The 16823-nt window shown below is 36.4% G+C and overlaps 1 protein-coding gene across 9 annotated transcripts in view; it reads right to left on the reverse strand.

Moving 5' to 3' along the window:
• GLMN (glomulin, FKBP associated protein) overlaps positions 1-16823 on the reverse strand; it is a 30849-nt gene that overhangs the window by 11768 nt on the left and 2258 nt on the right. For 3 of the 9 annotated variants that reach the window (XM_062003645.1, XM_062003648.1, XM_062003644.1), the window contains exons 3-19: positions 16414-16539; positions 16022-16126; positions 14908-15027; positions 13944-14052; positions 12940-13186; positions 12338-12437; positions 9205-9392; positions 8725-8778; positions 7817-7847; positions 7323-7412; positions 6748-6789; positions 6597-6670; positions 5826-5910; positions 4439-4548; positions 3243-3306; positions 1530-1653; positions 67-149 (exon numbers count right to left, since the gene is read on the reverse strand). In XM_062003645.1, the coding sequence (XP_061859629.1) occupies positions 67-149; positions 1530-1653; positions 3243-3306; positions 4439-4548; positions 5826-5910; positions 6597-6670; positions 6748-6789; positions 7323-7412; positions 7817-7847; positions 8725-8778; positions 9205-9392; positions 12338-12437; positions 12940-13186; positions 13944-14052; positions 14908-15027; positions 16022-16126; positions 16414-16539 (1752 nt within the window). The other 6 variants (XM_062003646.1, XM_062003647.1, XM_062003650.1 and 3 more) reach the window with 6 other exon arrangements.

Raw genomic sequence — 16823 nt, forward strand, 5'->3', positions numbered from 1 at the left:
TTTGTCTTCAGACTGAGAAGAAAATTTTGATATTTCTGGATAAGTTTGAACAAAACATAAACTCACCTGGAGCTGCATTTCAGTAGTCATAGCAGGCATCTTTTCCCCACTAACAGTTACAGAACTAACTGTGGTAGAACTGTGAGCTTCTGTAGAAGAAAATAACCACCCAGAGGTCAGGCTGCCATTTTACATAAATATTCTTTTAATTCTGGAAGTGAATATATTAGCATTTCTAGACAGTAATTGTTAAAACCCACAAACCTGGCTATTGACCAAACAGAGCACAGAAGGTGCTGAACCTTAAAAGGAAGACAGTTTGAGCCGGATGCTAACTACAGTTTCTATAACACATACAACTGTATTACTAAACAAACCACATCTGCAACTTAAAGAAATTTTGTAGAGATAAAATGCTCCTTAGAAGGAAACAAAAATTAAATCTGGTCATTTCCTGATACATTTTTGCATTTCCACAACCAGAGAGATGGGAGACTGTTTGATTTGACTTAATGAATGCAGCCATGAAATACATGTTTTATTAAGAAGAGGCTGCAGGCTGCTTTGCTTCAGGCAGATAACTTGCATCAGGCAAAACTACAAGGACACGTCTCAAAACTAAAGGGGAAACCTCTTGCATTCAGACCACATATCTGAAATCCAACACAATGATTACAAAGAGGATACATTGGGGAAAAAGGCTAAACCATTTACTGTTAAGGAGTTTGGTGTTCCCTCCTGAACTCAAATCTGTATTTAGTCAAAGGCTAGAAAAATAGGGACTTAAAGAGCGAGCTGCTTGACTTGTTTTAAAGGATTGCCTTTAGAAAGGTATCCACAGGTTGTGTCAGAAAACTTACCCTTCTCTACCTCATATTTACATTGATTACAACAACAGAAGAGGATAAGGCTAGGGGCAAAAAGCTATACTGACACTTTTGGTAGCAGAAGCCAGTTCCCTGGGCTGTCTTAACTACACTGGAGACCACAGAGGATCTGAGATACAGAGATCACCTAAAGCAGCTGCAGCTCTTTTGCCCTGTGGAATTTGTCTGCGTATCCTAGAACAGAATCTGATTCTGTGTATCAGATTTTAATAAAAAATAACTTTTAGTGTGTAATCTTTTAGGCTTTAAGAAAGCACCTATTTGCTGGGTGAATTATTTCTTTTCTTGTTAACCTCCCCACACATAACGTGAAACCTAAGGGCTATATATTCTAAGAGACGTAGATGCTCCTGTCTAACCTTAAAATCAAAAGTATAAATGCAGAACAAGCTTCATGTGACAGTCTTCATGTGACATTTATATCAGGTTTCCATAAGGTTTCCAAATGTGATGGGACATCAGCAATTTCAGATTTTTCTGTCCAATTATGAAAACGATTATATCAAACATATCTGAAATTTGGAATAGCTTAAACAGTTAAATAAAACATGATCTATCCAGCACCCACCAATTCTTTGTCTACAAAGGATTTCCAAAACTTCTAAAGATGGACAAATTGAAGAAAAACAGAAACCAACTAACCTCTTCTGTTTTCTTTCTTATTCTTTATTTCTGCTTCATAGTGTGCTTTTGACATATTGAGTCCTACACGGAGTGGTTTTAAAAAATTGTGCTCAATGTTGGCAAGTGCAGCCCATACACCAGTCTATTCAAACAGAACAGAGAAAGTTACAAATTGGTTGTAATGACACGTTGCAATGCAGATGTTTTTTAGATTAGACTTTACAACACACTTCTGTGATTGGAGGACCATAAAAGAGAGAACTGAGACTCATCCATTTAAGCATGAATAGCATCATGATTGATATTTAAGCTCTTCTCCCTCTTACATCATTTGTTGAAAACCGGAGGATGAAGCGGTCAGAAAAATAAAGGAAGGAGGGCAAACTTAGTACATAGGGTGATAACTACAGCAATGGAAATGCACATTTGCAACTTGTTCTTTGTAAACAAAGTTGAAAGCATCGTGACATGTTGGAAGCCACCTTCTCAGGCTAGAATCTGAACAGTGAGCAAACTGCAGTCATTGCTTCCTCTGTGATAATTCAGCAGCAAAATGGCACAAATATTTAAATTCGCGTTCCTGAATTAAGATTATACTGTGATGCCAAATGGAGGCTCTGATAAAGGTCATCCTTCCCAACTATGTAAGACTCTTGTCTATATTGTATTCAATTCAAAAAACATTGTAGAAATGTTACTGGATATGCTACTACCCCATCCTTAAGGATAGTAGCCAAAGTGACCACGACCTTCTCCCCAGTTTGGCACAAGTGAAAGGAGTTTATAATGATGGCACCCAGGAAGCAAGAGATACAAGGAAAAGATTCTCAAAAGCAGGGCTGCTCAAGGTTATACAGCACAAGAGGAAAACTCTGCCTTGGCACCTTATAAATTTGCCATTACAAAACTGCTGCAGAAGGAAACAAACACAAAGCAATCTCTGTGTCTTTAGATACAGGAGCCTTTTACACAACTCCTTTCTTCAGGCAGTATCCCCAAAAGGCAGCATAAGGACGATAAAAATAAGAATTCTCCATCTTACATAGTACTGTTGATTACAGCGGAAAATTCACCAAACGTTAATGCTAAAGGACACAAAATTAACTGGTCAAAGAAGAAAACCAGTAATTACTTCCACCAGAATGAGGCCAAAAATGAAGAAACCTCTTTCCAGAAAAATACTGATCTTTAAACTTGGTTAATGGAAGTGCTTGTTACATAGCAATCAAAACATCTGAACTGACATGTACGGAGGCATTTTCTTTCTGCCTCACTTGCACTACATGAAAGGAGACAGGGAGGAAGTCAAGAAGAAATGTAAGGGCTTAAAATTTAAGGGAAAACTTCAGAAGAGGCGATGCTGTATTCTTCTCAAACTAGGGACATTCTTCGTGCCAGATCCTAGACAGCATTGCTAGAAAAATTGCGTGCTACTATGTATAAGTTTAAAAACAATAACAAAAGAGGAATTGTCTCTTTTCTTACTAAGTTATGCAGAGTAAAAGGTTCAGCTTGTTTACTGTAGCAGCCAAACACGAATGCAATTTCATCAGATAAAGTAACGCATCGCATATCTTTGAATGTAGTTAATGAAACCATCACTTTTGGATCACTGACCCTTGCAAAGAAAAGTATAAAAAATACGGTTTTCAATCAAGGGTAACAGTGTTCACTTGAATACAGCTTCCAGCCCTCAGCTAATCAATCATTTAAAAATCAATTAATACTTACTTGATTGTCACTTTCACAATCCTTAATGACTAAGTATCTCAGTAGGTTTAGTGACGCCATAATCCTGGGAATGAAAAATGTACTATTTACCATTCAGAGCACAGATGTATAGTACAGGGATAATAATTTAAATTGTCCATTAGCCAGACATCTTAAAAATACCCACTTGTACAAAATGCAGTCACTCATCTGTTGAGCAACATAGCTTAGTCTAGAATACCAGTGTGCAGCAACAGCCATGTTACAGCAGTTAACACTTTGCAAGTGAAATTAAAACTCAGTCTTTGTCAGGAGAAAGCTGGTGACTGAGGGAAAGAGTTCACTAAAGAGACAGAACCTTATTGCAGAATTTTTAATATGCATCACTGGGGATCCCCAGTTTTAAATGAATCACTGGGGATTCATTTAAAACAGGTTTCTCTATTACTGTATTGAATTTTTACTTTTGAGTGCTTTTGGTTTTGTTTTACCATACTTTCTAGCAGAAACTATTCATTGCTTTTGCAGATAAACCAGTACAATTAGAGATCAGACATCTGTTTTTTTTTAGTGTCCATCTGGACACTATCACCCAACTGATTTACAATCCAGCCTTTAATCACTGTATGGCAAAAGACTTGTCCTATATAGAAGATTTTCAGAGGTGTTTCAGTTATTTTTATATTACTGAATTCAAGTATTTGGTACTCAGGTGGCTCTGTATTCTCACTGAGGAGACACTGGATTCCCAGCAGCAATATGTAAAACAGCCTCAAAAAGCCTGTGTGCTGTGAGTTGTATTTGATAATTGTTACTCCCCTGTATCACCTAAGACAACATACCACATTTTCGTTCCTCCACTTGCTTCAGCAGAAAGCTGACAAATCATACATTCCTGAAGAAATAACGCTTTACCAATTAGTTCTGTACTTTGACCTCTGAGGCCTTATATCCTCAGGGGATGGGGGAGGAATTCCTTTCTTACAGTTAAAATCAATGTAATAGCATTTGTGACATTATTCTACACAGAGTTAGTTGAAAGGATGTCTGAAATAACCAATCATTTCCATTACCAGTCCCAAAAATTTAAAACACATTGATGTTTCCACTTCATTAATTACATGACAGCATACCTCCCATTATAGTAGGGTAGTTTTAAGCCTTTTAAATTGATTAAAGGAAAAGCAGAAACGCCTCTAGGTGCAATTCCAACTCACCTATCTGAGTTTTGCAGCAGATCTGTCTCGGCACCTTCTGGAAGCAAAAATACTAAACCTAGAAGGGAGACCAGGTGATGTCCTGTAAACCAAATGTTGTCACTTGCCTTCTGAAAAAAACATTAGAAAAGGTTTGGCTCAGTGCAAAACTTCAATCTTAAAGGTATCTTAAATTATTTACAATTTATTTAACAATCATTTTAGGAAAATGAAAAAAAGGAAGAGAAACACTGGAAGCCATATTTTCTAATTACTACATATGACTGAAGTACATAAAATAATCTTTTCATAATCCTCCCTACTTCATCTCTCCCTTCCAAGTTGTTGTTTTCAACTTCATCAGAATAGATTCTCCACCTTTCAGCACACCATCATAGTTAATACTTGAGTCTCCTTCTCAGGAGGTTTTCAAAACCCACAGGAACGCATTCCTGTGTGACCTGATCTAGGCAGACCTGCTTTAGCAGGGGGGTTGGACTAGATTTCTAGAGGTCCCTTCCAACCCCTACCATTCTGTGACTCTGTGTAAATTTAGAATACTGTAATGGGCATTCTCTGCTTTCTTTATATTGAGGTATGGAACAATTAGTTATCTTTACCAGACACTCTGTTCATTTCATAAGAGCAGTGTTGCAACTATTTCTTTTTTTTAATATGATCAAGTGTTTTAAGTTTGTTTTTGCATATTTCTAAACCTAGAAATGGATTGGAAGGAAAACTGAGACCATCTAAGGAGATTATAAGGGTAATTATCTGTTAAATTGGACTTGATGAGGGACTTGGAAAGTTTAAGACTAGCTGTGCACAAAAAGGAAGATGAAATAAATGGACAGAAATAGGAAATTGTTATCATTACATCTATAGCACATAATTTTTCTCTCTTTAGAGAGAAAAAAAGAGTTAATAAATTATTTTTAATTAATTCTTCCAAGTCCATGGTATAAATGATTATAAAATATGAGATTTAAATAGCTTTGATCTAAGTTCAACCCCATCACAAAAGCCAAGAAAAAACCTAATAATTCTGCCTGGACTGAAGCAGTTTAATTATATTCAAGAAATGAGGAACTGGGACGATAAAACAAATCCTGAGTTGTTCCTCTAAGAAAGTAGCCTAGATTTTCCATCACAGCAAAGGTAATAATAATTTGTTAGAAAAATACAACAAATTTGTGCAATTAAAAACACAATTGTAAAATGATAACATCAAAATATGTGCACAGAAAAAGCCAAATGAATACTTTTAATTCTATGGTTTCCCAACATTACGTTTCTTTTTGAAGTGGATTTCTTTTCATGCATCACTCAAGCTGTATTACGTTTTCTCAACATAATACTAATAGAATTTTGAGATGACAGCTTTTTTTTTTAGTGGTAACAGCCTCACCGTTAATGATAAGTGAATCTGATCTTTTATGTTTTTAATGATGTATCCTTCCACACCAGCATGGTTACTTGTCTTCAGTAAACACCTGTAAACAAACAAACAAACGTGATATTATCTCTTCAAAGCTAGCTATACAGTTAGCTCAAAACTTAAGGTGATACTACAGCCTTATTCACTAAGTGGGAGTATTACCACAGAAAAATAAGATGGCTATGTAACATTCAAACTTAGTGTATATAAAACAGCTGATTTTGGTGGGGGGGCTGTTTAGTCTAGAAAAGAGAAGACTGAGGGGAGATCTTATTAACATTTACATTTATGGTGGGTGTCAGGAGGTTGGGACATCCCTTTTTTCTATAATAGCTAGCAGCACGACAAGGGATGATGGGATGAAGCTGGAACACAGAAAGTTCCACTTAAATATAGGGTGAGGGAGCCCTGGCACAGGCTGCTCAAGAGGAGTTGTGGAGTCTCCTTCCTTGGAGGTCTTCAAGACCCACCTGGACACGTTCCTTTGGTACCTGATCTAGGTGAACCTGCTTCTGTAGGAGGGTTGGACTAGATGGTCTCTGGAGGTCCCTTCCAACCCCTACCATTGTATGATTCTATGATTTTATGTGAGGCAATTGAAACTCATTATTTATAAAAAAATTAACACGGTAGAATGAATGTGTTTTAACAGGTAGAAACTCTGTCAGAAATCATTGCATCTATGCATTGAAGCTGCAATAAAGCTGATATTACACAACTGGCAGTAATTTGGATGCATACCTGAATAGGGTGTATTTTCCCTCTGCATCAAACTTGTCTATGAACAACTGCAAAATACTTAAACTCTTTTTTCTCTAAAGAAAAAAAAGAAGTCATCAGATTAATTCTAATTAAAGAAATTCAGCACTTAACTGTAGGTTGTATTACCTACCAGATGCTCTATGGGACAAAGTGTCATAACTTTCACCAAATCCTGCAGTTTGACAAAGAAAACAATTTCTAATTACATTCAGATTATTACATCACATCACACTCACTAGAATCTACACAAGACATTTAAAAAAAAAACCCAGCCAAATCCAAACCAAAACCCAGAAAACCATGCCTATGAGAAGATGCTCATCTGAGGAATTAGTATTCCTTCAGTGGTTGAAAAGCCAAGGTCGATACACAAAAACAATATTCTCATATTGTTGGGTCCAAATAAGAATGTAGTCAAGCAACAGATTTGCAAGGAAGAGGCAAAAATAAGCAAGAACCATCAGCTAAGATCAGTGCCCAACTGCTTCAGTGACCCATACATACACTAAGTATATTGTAACTGTCACTGAAGCTTCATGCTGTAGCTGGTACATAAGACAAACAAATCTGTGTAGCAAGACACTGAAGGTCTCATACACACATGTATGAAGATTCAGTAGTATGTCTTTTCTCAAACCCCTAGAAGACAGCTAGATATTATTTATAATAACACTTTAAAGGTTTCTGTACATTGCTGCTTATTACCTGAGGTATGCTAATAAAATCTCTGAATTCTAAATACTGATGGAGAAGGCTATTATCTTCCATTCTCAATAAACAGCTCTCAAAAAGATCCTGCAGGTGGGGAGAAAAAAAAGCTGCCAATATTTTGCACATGTATAAGATATTCATCTACATGCTTAACTTCTCATGGCTAAAACCACCTTTACTATAGATGTTCATTCAGATACCCAAAGTTTCTACCATTATCACTTACATTTGTAATTTGAACATTTATGAAAGTGTGTAAAGTTCAATAATTATGTTTGAAGAATTCCTAATTAAGCCACAAATTTTTTCTGAAAGTTTAATCTGAATTATTGTTTGAATATTTTTATAATTATAATAATTATTATAATTATTATAATAATTATTGTTTGAATAATTTTCTACCTTTCTTAGAAACAGAAATTAAAAGTTTTACTATTACTTCAATTGGAAAAAATACACATTGGAGATTTGATTAAAAGAAAACTTACAAGTCCTTTAGATAATATTGATTCTTCTGTTCTAGAAAAAAAAGAAAGAGAAACATAAAATCTAAACTGTTAATTAAAAAACAGTGATATTTCAAAAGGAATACTAGAAGAGAGGTCAGAAAGAAGTTGCCCCTCAACAATTTTCACTCAGTTTTCTAAATATAGTATCTTCATTATTCCTCTCAAACATTTTTAGAGTAAATTGGTTTGTGGAAAGTTGAAAATTAGAGTCCTCTCTTCAGGGTCAAAAATTACTCTTTTTTCCCCCTCAATATTTATAAATGCTCAAAAGCAGCATCTCATATCACAAGGTATCAAGACATAACAAAGAAAATTCGTCTTTTCCATCATTTACACAGTTCTGCAAGCCTAAGAACAACACAGCTGATCCCAAACTGAAGAGACCAGATAGTTTTGTTTAAATTTTACCAGGAAATGGCAAGCAGTCATTACGAGAAACTCCTTCTACAGCAGTGCTAGGAGCTATATGGCCAATTCTGTTGCTTATGGAAGATCCAATTTCCTTTAGAAAGGCTGATCTTTAATCAGATAGCCTATCGTATCAGAACACGTTCAAATAAATACTACTAGAGAAGACTAGCGATAGTAAATGAATTGTTATGGAATATACATGCTGATGATTCTGCGTGTGTTTATAAGACCTTAATTTGGCATTTGTCAGAACTTCTAAAAATGATATCACAATACAAGCTGAAAACAGTAAATCCATGGTTTAGACAACTTTTTATACCTCTTAGTAAAAGAAGCCAGCTTGTGGAACTTGCCATTTTAATCCTCGGGTTTAAAAACTTCCTCTGAACTTATCTGTATCTATTCAAAATCCAATTTTATGATTACTATAAAAGATTACACTCACTATCTTCAACTCCAAATACCATAAATCCCACCTTTTCAGTAGCACTTCAATATGTATCATATTGCATTGCAGAAGATATGATGGGCTAAAAAAAAGAAAATAAAGTTTAATATAAACTGCATAGGCCATACATTTGCACATAGTTCATTTATTTGCAGGAGTAGTCCTTTCTGATAAAAAAGTCTTAATATCTAACTCTTATGTTGAAACTGTCTATAAATAATAAATTGACAATTTCATACATGTTCATTTGCAGCATGTGACTAATCCTGCCAGTTTCTTTAAAAGGTCAGCTTATCTAAAATTAAACCATTAATAGAGTCATCTGCAGGACTGGAATATGTTCTGATGTATATCATATAAGCTACATGAAACATGAATGCATAAAGGCTGACATAACACCAATACTAGTGAAATATACAGTTTTCATTCATAACTATTTAAGTTTTCTTCTGCTCAGAATGAATCTTCACAGATGATTTAACATTAAGAAAAGAAGAACAGTTCTTACCTAAATACTATGGGAAAGCAATCAATACCAAAATGCTGAACAAACATTAGATATGACAGACATGCCAAAGAATCTGCATCATTCTTTTGCTCTATGTCTGCAAACTCCTGATTCTCCCAGAGTGGACTTTTGCCTTTACGATGTGAAAACACCAATGGTATCAGTTCTCTTATGTCCCACAAAATGTCCTACAAAAGAAAGACAGCTTGTCTCTAGTTGCCTTTAAAAAAGCCTGCATATCAATTGTCAAACCTTTAACTGTATTTACAGTAAATTCTCTTACATAGCATAAGAATTAATATATCTTTTGTGGTAGATACATATACACAAGATCTTGCAGGAAGAATAACTCCTGTTACAAGAATGTTACTAAGAAAGCAAAGAGAAGCACTCAAAATTTAGCAAAAGATAAAACAGTCACCCTGCAAAACCCTAGTTTGGCTCCCTTATCTGCAACATTATGAATGATAGCTTCATGATTACATTATGCCACAGGACCCCAGTGTTTTTCGCATCACAGAATACTCAATACTTTGTTTTCTTGCTCACTAATCTATATGAAACACAACATTTATCTGCTAAAGACAGGCCCTGCTTTACAGCTAGAATCATCCTTTCTTTCCAGTGATACACAACACAATGACATCTGCACACTTCACAAATACTAGTGTGGTTTCCCTGCTGCACACCCTTGAGATAGTCTTCTGGTAATCCCTGCCTCCTTCAGTGCACACCCTGAAACTCCTGCAATAAATGAAGTAAACATCTCAGAGACAAAATCCCTCTTTCATTGCACAACCCCTTATGTATCCATACAGCGTTTCCTTCCTATGCTGAGACATGCTATGGGAAAAAAAAAATGCATGTGATCATGATAGAAAACCTACTTACTGTTGAAAAACAACCAAAGGTTTCTGCTAACCACTTAGTGTGCTTCACTTTACAATCTTAACATTTGGATATAGACTTTTGTGTGCAGAAATGATTAGATTTATATACACATTGAAGAAACAGAGCTGCATCACATGGCGACTTCCAGACTTCCCCTGCACACATGGACATTTGCAGACATGTAGTGTATTTATGTGTTCTCCTTATTCCAACTTATTCCGAGTTTTCCTTTTGAAACTCATTACATTTTAGTGTGCCATTCCATTTCCCAAAATGACACACTGATCCAGTCTTTCTGCTCCTCTAGAACTAATTCCTCCACTACATAATGGAAAAAAAAAGCCTGTCTTCTAACTCCCTAGTTCATAGTTATTTCAGCCATCTTCTTCCAATAGCTTGATTTCCTCAGTCCCTCAGCCAGCTTCCCTGTAACTTCCATTTCCCTCCAGGCTTTCTTTGACTTTTGTCTTTCTGTATTTAACTTGTGAGTTTTTCTCCAGGGATAACAAGTGAGAACAAAGTCTAACACTCAAACTTTATTCTTTCATGCAGTCAACATGAACATGAGAAACAAGTATATCCATAGTTAAGAAAACAACTTAAAAAAAAGAATTGTGATGGCCAGTTCTCAAAACAAGAATTGTAATTTTTTAATGGTTAATATTAATAATCAGTTAATAGTTATTTAATGCTCAATCCTTCTATACATCTAAAAAGGTCAGCTTTTTTATAAGAGTTGACGACATCAGTTATAATCTTGAGACATATGGGCTGTCCCTGTCTATTAGCACTGAGAATATTTTACACTCTTATGTTCCATTACAGGATTTACCAGCCTGCTTCTGAATAAGCTGTTACAAAATAATCCAGGCACCTGGATGTCTAGAAGGTTCCTTCATTTCATCAGCCCAACAGAAATCATTGAATAACCATGCATTTAGAGACAACTGATATTTACAAGTCTTTTCAATTTGGTGTACTGGGTCTGGCTGACATGGAGCTGATTTTCTTCATGGCAGCTCTTGGTGCTGTTTTAGATTTGTAACCAAAACAGCATTAGTAACATGCCAAATGTTTCAGTGATTGCTGACCAGCGCTTGCACAGCCTCCTGTTTCTTATTCTGCCCCTCAGTGAGCAGGAAGAAAGTGGGTGAGAAGCTGGGAGGGGACATAGCCAGGACAGCTGGCCCAAACTGATCAAAGAGATATTCCATACCATATACCATTATGCTCAGAAACAAATTTGCGGGGGAAAAGTATTATTTTCCAGATTAACTGCTGTTCAGGGTCTGTCTGGGCATCAGTCTACTGGTAGGAAGTGGTGAGTGACTGCCATTCCATCACTTGGGCTTTTTTCCTTCACTTAATAAATACGAGTTTTTCTTGCTTTTGCCCTTCAGATTCTCTTTCCCATTCTGCTGGGGAGGTCTAAGTGAGTTGGGTTAGGGCTTACCTGCCAGATGGGGTCAAGCCACTAAATTTGTATATGTCCAAGACAGGAAATACTCTTTACCACATTCAAAGCATAAACAAAACACAGCTCTATTTGCTGGAACTATATTAATCACAGCTAGTCCTACTTCTGAAAATACACATGTATTGTGTATTCGAACATATGCCTGGACTGTACCTGACCATCTCCTTATCAAACTTGGTTTTGCTGCAAATTTAGAAAAAACAATCTCTATACCCACAATAATCTTGCTCCATTAATAAAACACAGCTGCTATATAAACCATTCCAAACCAGCACAACTGCATCGGTAGAATGCCGCAAACGTTCCCACTGAATTTCCAGCTATTGCATCAGCAGCTGTCAAGGATCAATTCATATTCTTTAATATTCATCTGGCACTTCACTAAGCACAATAGAGAGTTCTCTCTGTGCAACACCTAGATTAAAATGTAACATGTGGGGTTTACCCCAACATAATACTGCAGTAAAGACAATCAAATAAATTCATACATCACCAAGAAAAAGAAGCAGTTACAGGAAAGTAGCAGCTGATGATTGAGAGAGAAGTCCAGCTTGGTTTATGAAGGAGCAAAACTGCCTGCAAGAATTGCAATTTTCAGGGATGAGACCTGGAAGGAACTGTTCTAGCTCTTTATCTACCTGCAGCATCTTCCAAGGTCCAGTAAGCCATCCCACTAACCAACATAGCAAGCAAAATGAGAACTATAGGTAATTCTGAACTAGATCACCGGCTTTGCAAACACTCATTAATTTTGAGCACACTTACTATAATTTCAGTTGCAAAACGCCGAAAAGGATGTTCTTCAATGCCTTCAAGTTGTTCAAACTGAGCTGTCAACAATGGGTACCTCAGGCTTTTCATACAGCTGAAATAAAACAGGGTGAAACTAAATCACTAATATGGTCAAGAAATACAGAGTACAATCGTGTCATTGATAACCAAGAATAAAGCCTATACTCATACTAGCTACTCTATTCCAAGGAGAGTTTAAAAAAAAAGACTGCCTCCTGTAGAAGCACTCCCTAGACTTCACCTCTAGATTATGATTATCCTTGCTGTGATAAATTTGAGAAGCAGAGGAATACCAAATCATCTTCACTGCACAGAGACTAATATTTCTCTACATTTCCCTGTACTAAAAATCCAAACCAAACCAAACCCAAAATTTCCTTTCTTCTCTCACTTTATAAACATGTGAGGCATATTTAGGGGTTTTTTCCCCCCCTTTTTAAAAATACTACATAAATTAATCTCATTTGGCAGCATTACAAAACACTAATAAGATGATTTATCTACTGTCTATGTAATACATGCCTACTGTTAATTTACTGTTACAGCAATACATTGCACTGACATGAAATGCTCACAATTTTAATAATTCTTCTTTCAGCTCCATGTCATTGTATTCTGATGATTTTTCCATGTTTTTAACAGCTTCATTCACAAAAGGCTTAGCAAAATCCACCACTGCATTACAACATTGACAGAGACCAAGTTTATCTTCTTCTATTTGTTGTCTTGTATATGGTACAGGTAAGGGAGTAAGCTGATTCATAATCACGGCCAAAGATAAACCCACTGAGTAAGCCTTCTTGTTCTGAAGTTTCAAAAGTACTAGGGAAAAGAAAATAAGAGACAGAACATTCTGAGACATTACATTATTACTTAGTAGAGGAAAACATGAAGAAAAACAACGTGACTACATAACAATGCCTTAAGTTTCAGGGAAGGACAGGGACTGATACCTGAAATCCCATCAGGAAATCCAGCAAGACTAAATATCATCAGCTAGTTTAACATGCCATAGTTAAGATGACCATACATTTGAGAATGACAAACACTAAAGCTGTCCTGCATTTCAACACGTTCTTGTCTCTGTAGCACCATGATGAGGACTAAAAAAAAAATTATCTGACTTTGTAGAACTAGTTTAATTGAAATAATAATCATTTATCTGACCTGGAAAACTTATTTATTGCTTAACTCTTGTGCTTGACAAAACCAGAGATAACTGCCCAACATCTCTGCCGAGACCCGATTCTACCTGACAGGAAACAGCTCAGAACCGTTTTATACTCCTTGGCAGAAGCAAGAGTGGCTCCCAGACTGAGGAAGCACAGCACAAGTGGCTCTGCACTTCATTTGAATATTGCTTTTTCAAATGATGCTATTAATCCCATCTAAAATCTTTTTCTAACAGGCCAATATAGGCATAAAAGTTATACCTTGTGTTATTTTCCAGAATTCAATAGACTGTAAAGCCTGTCAGGGCAGACATATACTGAAACTATTCCAGCAAAAGAGAAACTAAATTGATAAATAAATGAGAAAATAATTTAGTTCAGAAATCACATAAGATACTGAATCTTACCTGTCTGCAAAGGCTGAAGCAATAACATCACAGTTTGGCACACTTGCTCTCCAGAGGTCTGCTCAATCTGCTCAAGTAAACCCAAAAAAAGTTCCTTGGGATTGCATAGCTGCAAGAGAGGAAGAAGGTATAGTTTTTAATAACCATGGTCATAAGCTAAAGAATTAATCACAAGCAAACTTTAACACAGAAGTTCCTGAATGCCAGGAAAGCATATCTGAACAGCCAAGATAATCTTTAAGAAAAAAATTAAGAAACAATACTTCCCTACAATTAACATCTTCTGTAGAGTGCATGTGTATCAACTTCCATATAAGCTGAAAATGTCTAATAATACATACATAATTACACTAAACTCATTTTCAATGGTCTTTAAAACCTTCACAGTCCCTTGGCAAAGTAATCCTTAGCAATAAAGAGAAAAAACTCAATGTGGATTTAACTAAAGCTGTAGTGTTTACAAGTTGGTTTTTCAGTACATGAATGAAAAGGAACTAGTTTTCTACAGGTTAAAACTTTTTTCCCCTACTATTCCATCAGAATCATCAGCTACCCATCGTAATACTGTACCAGCAGTAGATGAGGCAGTATTGCTGCAGCTGACCTGACTGCTGCAGCTGACCTGACTGCTGCAGCTGACCTGACTGCTGCAGCTGACCTGACTGCTGCAGCTGACCTGACTGCTGCAGCTGACCTGACTGCTGCAGCTGACCATCAAAAGCTGTGAGTTCTATCTGCCTTTTCCTTCTAAGTCTCTTTGTGTTGCTCAGTTACTAACTTCACAAGATTTGTACGCAATTAATTACATCTGCAAACACTAAGGCTCTGTCTACTTAAAATGAAACTAACCCACGAGTTTAAAAGTTACAGGAAATGGACAGAAGAACCCAGAAGTATTCATACTTTGTTTTGCCTGGAAATCAGAGGACCTCTCCCTTCATAACCATCTATTTTGAAAACATACCTGTGCCAACTGATCTAGTATCTTCAGGCACTGTTCTCGCTTATCATCTTTCTGTTCATACATGAAAATGCATCTAACAAGAGGAGAGATGAGATTCCAACCCATATTCTTGATGATAACCTAAAAACCAGATTTTCAGAGAATAAACCAAAACTGGGTATCTCCTAAAACCAGAAAGATTGTATATACAAAGGCCAAACCAGACAACAGATCAATGTCCCGGTCGTAAACAACATCACAATAATAATGTCATTTAAATTTTAAGACAATTACCATAAAGTTCTGTACTTGACATACATTGTATTCCCTCCCTGTACCTATAAACACAGCTGCATATTTTGTATAGTTTTCTTCAATGTATGAATTACAATATCTGAATATATATTTCTAAGAATCGATATGACAATACATTTACAACAGGACTGAGCAGAGGAGTTCTGCTGAAAGAAAGAACTCTTGGACAAATGATGTTTAACCTCAGGCAATCGAGTTCTTTAGTTGTTACTCCAAATCCAAAAAATTCAAAACCAGACTGTGAACCCCACATAACATTGCCAAAATATTCCATCCTTCACTTTCTTTCTGAACTTCCTATTTATCCGTGTGCTATTTAGTATATTCTCCCAGCTCCCTAAAGTGCCTGCTGACATTAGCCTTTCTTACATTACCATCCACTTAGATACCTCTTACCATTTTGGCCAATATCATTATATCCATCTGTGGTTGGTTGACTCCAGACAGCAGCTAAACAACTCAGCAGCTGCCTGCTCACTCTCCTCCCTCAGTGGGATGGTGGAAAGAACCAGAAGTGCAAGAGAATAACTCATAGGTTGAGATGAGAACAATTTAACAAGTCAAGGACAAAAAGCTGGAGGGGAAATGACACAAACCCATACCCAGCTAGTCTCCAAGCAACAGCTACTTAGGAATGGGTTCCCATCTCCTCTCTGTTGTTATTGTTGAGTATGATGTTACATGGTACAGAATATCTCTTATCAGTTCAAGTCAGCTGTTCCAGCTGTGTCCCTGTACTGATGGGGCAGAAGGAGAAGTGGAGAAAGCCTTGACACTGCACACACACTGTTCAGCAATAGCTGAAACACTGGCATATTACCAACGCTACTTTGGTCACAGATCTACAATGCAGCATCATACAGACTACCATGAAGAAAATCAACTCCATGCCAGCCAGACGCAGTACATCATCTGAAATCCTGTCCTGCAAAGGAGAGATACTGTCACTTTCTCTTAATTATGCTTTTGTCTTCTCTTTTCTCTTTGCTTAACTCACTGAAAAATAGTTACTAATGTTTTGTTAAGATTACCATGACTTAGTTTCTGTGAGCTACCTGAAGTTACATAAGAATGTGCAATTAACACAGAACAACTTATTCACTATTCAATATGTACAGCCTTGCTCCACAGTGAAGGCGGCCTTCCCTTTTTCATAAGTTTTATCTGTTTAATGGTTAGAGCACAATTAATACATAATGCAAACAAACTCACCTTATTTTTCTCATTTTTAATTACTTCTAGTAACTGAGCAGCACATCCATCTTCTAAACATTTCTGACCTGCTACCTGAAAGAGATTAAAATCTTCTCCCTTGAAATCAGCTTCTTCCAGAATTTGCTAAAAAGAAAAAACACAGGTTCAACTCCATAGTTACAAAAGGCAAATTAAAAAAAAGCCAAGCTTCCATTTAAAAATTAAATGTAGTGCCATTGTAACTTAGCTTTTCTTATACACATCTTTCAGATATTAAAAATGCTACCAAGAGCTATTACAGAAGTCAAACCAGTACTTCAATAGCATTCTCTAAGTCTAGACTACAGCATGCTGTTGGGTAGATGTATTTCCTACAACAGCATGCTAGGGCTTTGTTCCTTCAGACAGGTACAAGAACACTTCTTTTC

The sequence above is a fragment of the Colius striatus genome, chromosome 10 (assembly GCF_028858725.1).
Source record: "Colius striatus isolate bColStr4 chromosome 10, bColStr4.1.hap1, whole genome shotgun sequence".
Lineage (NCBI taxonomy): Eukaryota > Metazoa > Chordata > Aves > Coliiformes > Coliidae > Colius > Colius striatus.